At 35.3% G+C, this 9,326-nt stretch overlaps 1 protein-coding gene across 1 annotated transcript; it reads right to left on the bottom strand.

Moving 5' to 3' along the window:
• Positions 1–212: 212 nt before the first annotated feature.
• On the bottom strand, positions 213–8,543 carry LOC113229710. The gene is made up of 5 exons (XM_026463394.1): positions 8,508–8,543; positions 6,623–6,688; positions 6,194–6,268; positions 1,676–1,909; positions 213–409 (listed from the first exon to the last, which is right to left on the bottom strand). The coding sequence occupies exons 1-5, from the start codon at positions 8,541–8,543 to the stop codon at positions 257–259; spliced, it is 564 nt and encodes a 187-aa protein (XP_026319179.1). The 3' UTR covers positions 213–256.
• Positions 8,544–9,326: the final 783 nt, after the last annotated feature.

The raw sequence follows: 9,326 nt of genomic DNA, 5'->3' as shown, positions 1-9,326 counted from the left end.
TGGTACAGGTGCCGCCACAAATATGTTCACTTAAGAAGAAATGAAGAAATTTACTTTTGTTTGTGAATTTGCTTTAAATATTCTTTTACGTAATTATACATCTTCAGATAAAGGGAAGGCAATGAGAAACGCAAACGATAAATATACATTAATATAAATTGTATGCGTCGCTGTCATTTTTTTTTCAAAATGGCGGATACAAGATGGCTTCATAACAAAATCTTCAAATGCGTTTAGCAAGTGACAGAGGCGACGTTTAAGTTGATCGGGGTAGAAGTCGACAAGCATTGCACGAGCCGTAGGGCACCTGTGGCGCGAAACAGTCTTCGGGGCAGACGGGGCAAGCCGCGGCGAACTGCCGTGGGTATTCACACGTGGCGGATGTTGACCATTGAGACGGTTGCGCGTTCTACAATTTAAAAACAAATGGAAAATATTAGGCCTAACATAAAAAAGTAATATTCAAACAACACCGTGGATCAGCTGTTTTCATTTTTCTCAGGAAAAGATCAAGCAATCAAAAACATGATGAATTTTCTTTATTTTCTTTTCTTTTAGAAAAGTTCTTAGGTGTTCACTATTGTTACACAAAGGGAATGAAAGTATTTTTAAACAAAAGTTTGTTTGAAAAAACAAATATACGCGATTTAAATCCGGAAAAATAGTTTCATTTCCTATATTTAAGAAATTTTAAAATCTAAAATCTGACAGCGTGAATAATTAATATACGACGAAAAATTTTACTGCTTCTACGAAAAATACATTGTAATGTCAATTTGTCCTCGTCCTCGATACGTGACATTGCCAAAAAAAGAACACGAATTTTTAGCAGTTGTAAATGAATATACATATATCATCTATGAGAATATGTCTGTTTAAAAAAAGTTTGACAAGTCCCATGTGACGTCACATGTGCCCGTAATTTAGGATACTTAAACATTTCATTCACTGATATAACACAAATACAAATTAAGCATAAAAGAAAAACTTAACAGCATTGGCGCTGGTTTTCAGTCGGGACCAACGAAAGGGATTAAGTTATTTGTAAGCAAAAATATAACGACTATGAGTAAAGATTACTTTGAGATATTAATATTCCTACATAGTAAAGTGTAAATAGTGCATCTAAAATAACCTATTTGATATGTAAGTGCATGAATACAAATACAGCGTGAATATAAATACAACTGTAAGAGTAAATTGTGATGGTAAAGAGGTTTTAATGTTGTATTTAGTATATATAATGTATATCAAAGCAACAACAAAATTCTATTCTAGACAGACTACGTAAAAGAATAAAACACACTACACAGAAACTGCCTCCGAGGCCGAACTGCCTCACAGAGGTCCCAGGTTCGATTCCCGGGCCGGAAGAAATATTTATATGGCCTACATTTATTTCTCTCGTAAGTTTCCCTAGTACGGGACCATGTTGAGTGTGTGCGTTATTATTTTTGAAGTGAGAATAGGTGTTACCGGTACATTGCTTTGAATTTGGGTTTGGGTTTGAATTTCACCAGCACCAAATCGGAACACAGTAACGTGAACATTACTGCTTGGCGGCAGAAAGAGCGGCAAATAGGTGGCAGTACTTCCCTGGAGAACTCTTTCAAACGGAGCCATAACGAAATTCACATCGAAAGAAAATTTTAACTAACAGTTACGTCAAACTCACCCTGAGAAAATTAGTCAGTATGCAATGCATAACGTCATAAGCAGGACAGTTGACAAAAACACCTTGTGCCACCAAATCCTGCGTCAGGCATTCTGTTTTCACCTTCTCTACGGCCGGAGCCCAAGCTGGGGTTTCTTTCGCATAATCATCGAAATAATTCTTCACCTTCTCTTTGTCTACTTTATTGTCCTTTAGCCAGCCCGATTTTTCGAATACGCATTTCAGTTTTTCGCACTAGAAAAAAAAATTAAACACATTAAAAATTGATTATCACTAATATCAGGTTTCTTACCACGGTGTGACTTCTTTTCATTTTCCCGATATTTCGGAACGGTTGCACGCTCCATGGTCACGGGTTGACTGGATGGCGACAGATGACAGCTTTAAGAGCAGACATATCTGTCTACCCTCTTGCGCTGTCGACGACTACCTTCATCGTGATTTGTTGTGGCGTTACCATTGTCACTCACTTTTTTCACACAAAAGTCATACCGTGGTAAGTACCCTGATATTAGTGTTAATCATTTAGTGAATAACCACGAGTCTTAAAATCTATACATTAAAAATTGTTATTACCATTAGAAAAATGGTAAAGAATTTATTAATTCATATTGAAGTCGTAAAAAATGTGGACATGGGGCAGGCTGTCATGATAATATAGATAAATATTACATGTCCACGTATTTTGTCCGTGCACACTTTCATTTTATTAGTGCTTAATATCATAACTAAACTAAATAACTATAAAATAAAATAAAATAACTATATTATTTTTTCAGCCAGTGTTTAACGGTCTTTTTACAAACTAGCGTGGGATCAGTTGTAACCACAGAACAATGAATACAGTAAAAGTCAGTAGAAGCGATTCCCTTTGTACGTCATGATCGTGTCATTATATCGTGTATATAACAAGAAATAGAGACGACATAAGGGCCATATATTCCCGGTAACACATTTGCGATACAGCTCTTATAAATATCAACTCCCGTTTGCACTGAAATATAGACAGGCCAAATAGTGACCTGTGTGTACGTCTCCGTATATTCCAAAAAATATTCTGTATTTATTGTAATAATAGTACATTATGATATAAGTGCGGTAAGTTGAAAATTACAGCCGAGGCCATATTGCTAGCCCGAGCCGTAGGCGAGGGCTATAAGAAAGCAGAGGCTGTAATTTTCAAAGCGCACGTATGTCATACGACGTTTTATAACATATTTGCGAGGAAATAAATAAGACTCTGACTTTCTTAAACGAATAAATCTTTAATTACTTGTTAAAGCAGTTATAGAAATTTGAACAATTTTTAAAAGTGATTGTTACGTTGCCAGTTGGCATTTTTAATGTTGTCAAGTTATTATTATTAGTTACAATCTCCCCAGTCTCTCGCTCACTCTCTTGAGTGAAAGTAGGACAAACGAGACCACAGAGTTCTGCAGTCGGTGGCGGCGGCGGAGGCGGTTGCGGCTGCGGCGACGATGGTGGAATGTACGCGTATGTGCTCGTAGATGGTTGAAAGTCAACACTTGACTCCAAATTTATGTTCCTTGTAATGCGAGAGCTAATTTCTTCTTTATTTCTTATCGAGTCTTCTATGTATCCTTCGGCTACATTGCTTGACCGTCATCCTCCGTGGCGTTTTAGTGTCAACAAGTCCGCACCTGAATCGGCGAGCAATGTAGCCGAGGACCTTCTGAAACTGTGCCCTGTGTATTCATGTGCTTGAGGCAAATTTAAGAAAGTGGCAATTTCTTTCGGCATTGCTCCCAATTTATTAATGCCAATGGGTTAGTGCATTTTCCATTTTGGTAATTTTGAAAAAATCTGTTGGAATTAGCTTTTGTTGAACGAAGCGCTTCGTATTTCTTCACTACGTCGTAAAAAGGCCCCTGTATTGTGAACGACCTTGTAATTTTATTTTTTGTGTTTTTGACCTGGACAAGAAGAACCCGCCCATGGTTCTCGACATCATTAGTTGTTATGTTTGCCAACTCTTGACGTCTACATGCACCATTTATACCGAATATTATTACAACCTGAAAAGAGATAAAAAGAACGTATAAACACCTATATTGTAAAAAAATACGAAAGTGAAAGAAATTAATAACAATAATTTAGTTTCAACTGACCTTTGTTGCCAAATATCGCCAATCCGGAGCTTCTTTTAGGAATTTCTTGATATTGTCAGCCGAAAATACTTTCGACTTTTTACTTACATGGCCATCTGAGCGTCTTTTTAGAAATGCTATCAAGTTTGAGTATGACTTGATATCAATACCATGGTTTGTTTTCATAGTGCTTTTTAGCATTGAATAGTAGCACCACAATGAGCTTGACTTATATTTTTGAGAAAGTTCCATGAAATAGGCTAAAAACACATTTTCTGAAAATGAATTTGCATCTTTGCTTGTTTTCCATATGATGAAATTTTGATACGCTTGTAAGTATCTATCGGTCGATTTTTCAGGTAAGAGGCTTAGAGTAGCCTTTTTCGCTGCGTATAAGACTTGTGGCGGTGTCAAATTAATAAATTCATCACTGCTTGACGACATTTTCAAATAAAAACAATACAGCGAAAAGAAAAAGCGCGCGAAATAATTTTTACTTGTCCACAAATTAGCCATGCGCGCGCGTCAACGTTTTTTTTAGGCAAAGGTATAAAAATAGCCAGTATTACTAATAAACTAAATTAATATTTTTGTGTTTTTGTTACAGATAAATGGTTGTAATTTATTGTCAAAATTAATTAAATGAAAGAATTAAATGTTTATTTACTATATTTTATCTCCCAAAGTTAATTTTATTCCTAAAATAATGACCACTTTTCTAACATAAAAATTCTTTGCAAAGATTTAAAAAAGTATCGTTCATTTTTAGACGGAGCATTTTAAAAAACTGTGCATGTTACTTTATTAAAAAAAACTTGTGCGTTTTACATTACAATAACGCACTTGTGCGTTTTACATTACAATAACACACTTGTGCGTTTTACATTACAATAACGCACAAGTGCATAATGAAATACATTACGATATTGAAATTGGTGTGATTTCAGCCACTTTACGAGCAAATATGTTATAAAGATAATATCTCTAACAATGCCGTGCTGTTCTATTCGGTGGTGAGGCAAAAACAGCAAAACATCTAATTACAAAACAAACGGAATCCCTTTTCATAGGTAATTAAATATTAAATATGTAATTTCGCAATTTTCGTCCATTATAGCAAAGCTCAAGTTAACTGGTCGATTTGAAGTGAAATAGTTGACGACACCCGTCAATTGTTTCGAACTCGGGCTGGCCAATCGGAGCGCAGTTATCACAGTAAAAATATGGTAGAATAGTTTTCAAATAAATTAAATGACATTTCGTCTCTATTTCTGGTTATATACTTGAAGTGTCATTATCTCGCGCAAAACCTCGAAAATCGTAGAAAAATATCTTATTTCTATACTTTGGACTGAAAAAATCACGTAGACTATCTACTATCACATAGACGCACTTGCAATATTGGTGGTGTTTCGTACCATCGTTGCGTCTTATTTTATTTAATTTTAATAAATTTTCAATTTTCTCTTCATCATAATCATTTTTTTAAGTACAAGAAACGAAAATAAATCTTGTACCGCTGCCATGTTCGTTTCTTTTTAGAAGAACTACGTAAACATCTCAAAATCGTCGTTGTTCAGCTATTCACCGCTAGATAGCAGCACATTGATTGAAATTTCAGTATAAAATCAAAACGTCGTAACTTGCAATAATAGGTATTTATGGCATTGAATTTTCAACGATATGCCAACGACGCAAAGTTTAAATTATATTAACAATCCAGAATTTGTTATTTCTTTTTAAATTTGAAACTACGACCAATCAATATCAAGATTTCATAATGTTTCAAATTATAAATGTGTGACTTTTGGTGACAGCGGTTCTGATAGCAATCGAGACGGCCTTCACTCCCATTTTTTTTTTCCGTGATTGTAATGAACAATAGTTTCAGACATGACAGTTATTATTATTACAACACATAAGTTAATTTAACTTAAGCCTGTAAGTTTAGAAATGTAGCTTTCGAACCTGATACTTGTGATGTTAAAAATAAATAACCATTGTACTGTTTAATATTGTTATGGCAACTGTAAGTAGGACGCCGAAGGAAGATCTCGGAAAATTCCCTCTCGAAGACTGTTCAAAAAAGAACCCGAATGTCCCAAGCCGTGAGATCTATAAAAGAGATCAGTGTCCAGTGTAAAGCCGTCGAATCGTTTGAACTTCCGCCTCTAAGCAGAAGCTGTGAATTCGAATCCGGGCTAACACCACTAAGTTTCTCGGAATTTTATGTGCAAAATTCAATTTGAAATTTACCATGAGTTTTTCGGAGAAGGAAAACATCGTAATTAAAACCTACACATGGAAGAAAGTTTACGTGTGAAATCTGCAACCCGCATTGGGCCAGCGTGGCCGACTGCGGCATAAACCCTGGCCTGAGAGGAGACTGTGATGATGATGATATTCTTACCTCCGAAACAAACTGAGTGCACTGCTGAGAAACATCAGGTTTCACCACTTTCGGATTGCCGAGGCAAGAGTAAACCTGGAATATTAAGAAAAGCTAATTAAAATGCCTATTGAATATATCGGTTTTCTTGTAAAATTTCGAGGTAAGTTCGTGTTTTTAGGAATCGTGTTCTCACACCATATAGTAATCGGTGTATATCCTCAATTTTACTATATATATTTTCCAAATAGATTGATTCAACGCTTTGACTGTTGTTGTGTTGTGTAATTCTTAAAAAAGATCGAACACTAATTTCACAAAAAATAACTGAATGTCATTGTAGTACAACATCATGATATTCAATCAACTTCATGTTATTCCGAATTTGATGAAAAGTTACAGATCCACCATAAACAAACATTGTTCTTCACATGATTTTCTAACACTTACAGCGTTCGGAGTTTGGCCACATCGTATAGCAGCAGGTGGAGTCACCGGAAGATCGGCTAGGCATATCTAAAAATCATTACGTGGTTATATTAATTAAATCGTACTAAACTGGATAGTACCTACATAATATACGCTTTATGGTAACCTATCACAAACTCGAATGTTTTTCCGAAATAACGTTAGTTCGAATTTTCGTTACACACGAAAACCGAATAATAATGAAACCGTCGTTATTTCAGGTTTATTGCAAAGACATTAGATTAGGTTCGGTTAGATTTCAAACGTTATTTCTGGAAAATGTATTTTCGGACTACATAGTGATAGATAACCACGTTTTATGTACCTATATGGAACAATCGGTGTAAGCATGGTGTAAATTACTTGCACGTTTGCGGATTTTTCACTTCTACAACGGATTTGTTATTTATTATTAATTGTTAGTAGTTAGACTGGAAGTTTAGCAGCAGTAGAGCTCCTTGTGAAAGAGTTCGTCCAGGGAATTACTGCTACTTACCTATTTCTGCCGCCAAGCAGTAATGTCAACTTTACTGTGTTCCGGTTTTGAAGGGTAAGGGTGCACATACATACAAAAAAATACAGTCGCATTAAAAATTTGTTTTTTTGCATTGGAAAAGGCAATGGCACTAATGCGCCATACAGATGAGACTGAGAGTTGTATTCTAGAACTCTAATGCTCAAGTCAGGATTTGAGATTCGCTCTGGACCTTCTGGAGGGAAAAGTGACGTTTTTATTTTGACTTTCAAATATTTTGTGAAATCTAGTTTAAAGTGGAATAGGATAGTGCTATTGTGCCTTAATCGAAGATTAAAACGCGAAATTATACGAATCTCGAACTAAAATACCCGTATCAAATTGCCTATCCTCTTTGTGGCGGCCATATTTACAGAAACATATTTAAACTTCATGTTTAGGCTGATGGCTTTGCCAAAGCCTTAATAAACTTAAAAAAAAAATCAGGATTTGAGCAGACTTGAGTATGTTTTCAAGCACTGGAAATACGACCCTAATGGCAAGGACTTGAGTATGATTTTCAGTGCTCACTGCAATACTCAAGTCCTGACTTGAGTATTGAGTAGAGTTCTGGAATACGACCCTGAGAGTAATCTCTTTTTTATTTATTTATTTATAAAGCATTGGCTTCAGAGCCATTAGCTTAATGGTAACAAATAATCAAGAAACGCACAACGTAATATACATAAACTAAAGATTAATTCGTGTAAAAAATTTAACTATTAAAACCCACCATTTTGTTTTCTTTTCACAAAATTCGTTTTCTTGTTTTTCGAATTTCGTTTTTTGTTCCTTTTTCGTCACTAAATTTGGGGAGCATAATATCAGTAAATAAATATGGCTGTTTACAAAAATAACAGAAAATGACCAAAAAATAAAGTTGGCGTATTGATCATTGGAAAGATTGGAGGTATCGATTGTGCTTGTCTATGTGTGTCCATGGCATCCGCGATACAGGGTTTCCCTAGTGCGGGGCTAAAAGTGTTTAAAAAAGGTGACTTGTTTCTATTTTTCAATCTCTTCGTATTATTAAATACATAAATGCTGTAGAGCAGACGATAAAGAAAATTACAAACTTTGAAATAGCGATAAAAATGTACCTAGTGGCAGTTTAAAAAACATGTTTATCAAAATATAGACATTTATCAGTGTAGTATATTATTATTACTGTGTAAAATACAGTGTCAAAAAATAAACTGATCGTCGCTAATATATAAAATAAAATTGAGTAGCCAAGAACAATTTTAAGTAATAATTATTTAAATTCCAATGTAAGTAGATATACTATATCTTTCCCACTGTGTTTACAGCATTACGGCTAACAACTCGAAAAAGGAATCAAAGACCACTTACCGAAACAAGTCCCAATATCAACGAAAACCTGATCATTTTCAACAAACACAAGACTAAAACTTAAAATTATGCGACGACCTATAAATAAAGACGACGTTGTACAAATAAAGACCTTAGCTAATCAAATGTCAAGTGACTAAAGGTCAGTTTCGTCCAATGAGATTTTGTTATTTGTGAAGCGTTGTATTTTCGCTCGACTGTATACCATTTGAACGATGAGGTCACCTAGCATTTAAAGCGCCTTGTTTTTTTTTAATAATAAATACACGCCTGGCCTAAATGTCCTTCGATGTCAGATTCAATTTACAGGCAGCGGATAACAGTCCATCGAAGAAGTTCTTTTAAAAATAAATACCCTGCTGCTGCCTAAACGTTGGCGTTCTAACTTAACTAACTTACAATGAAATTGAGGCAGGCCCAAGCCTAGTGGTTCCCATTCAGAAATAAATGGGAGCTTTGTAATACCACAGCTTAGAATAATAACGCATAGAAACCTAGCCCGCACACGCTAAGTGAGGCAAATTGAAGCGCGCCCAATGGGCCTACACGAGCGGGCGGGCCTTCAGTGCTCAAGGTCAACTTGCACCGCGAACAGCTCCAGAATTTTAGGTAAAAATTACGAAATGTGCGGTAAATGAGTGTAAAAATACGTCAGACAAACATAAAATAGATACTAACATCACATTCCACAAGGAAGTAATGCGTTTCAACTTGTATTTTTATATAAATATTCACTAAAACCGAAAATTAACCTACTCTTAAAACTAGCCTACATGAATTTGATTTTTGCCTCACTTGTGACAGTTCGTTTGATATGAA

Source organism: Hyposmocoma kahamanoa, unplaced genomic scaffold (assembly GCF_003589595.1).
Source record: "Hyposmocoma kahamanoa isolate Upper Pololo Valley unplaced genomic scaffold, ASM358959v1 62, whole genome shotgun sequence".
Taxonomy (NCBI): Eukaryota; Metazoa; Arthropoda; class Insecta; order Lepidoptera; family Cosmopterigidae; genus Hyposmocoma; species Hyposmocoma kahamanoa.
Note: the sequence above shows the minus strand (reverse complement) of the source record. Positions and strands in the feature narration are given on the sequence as shown.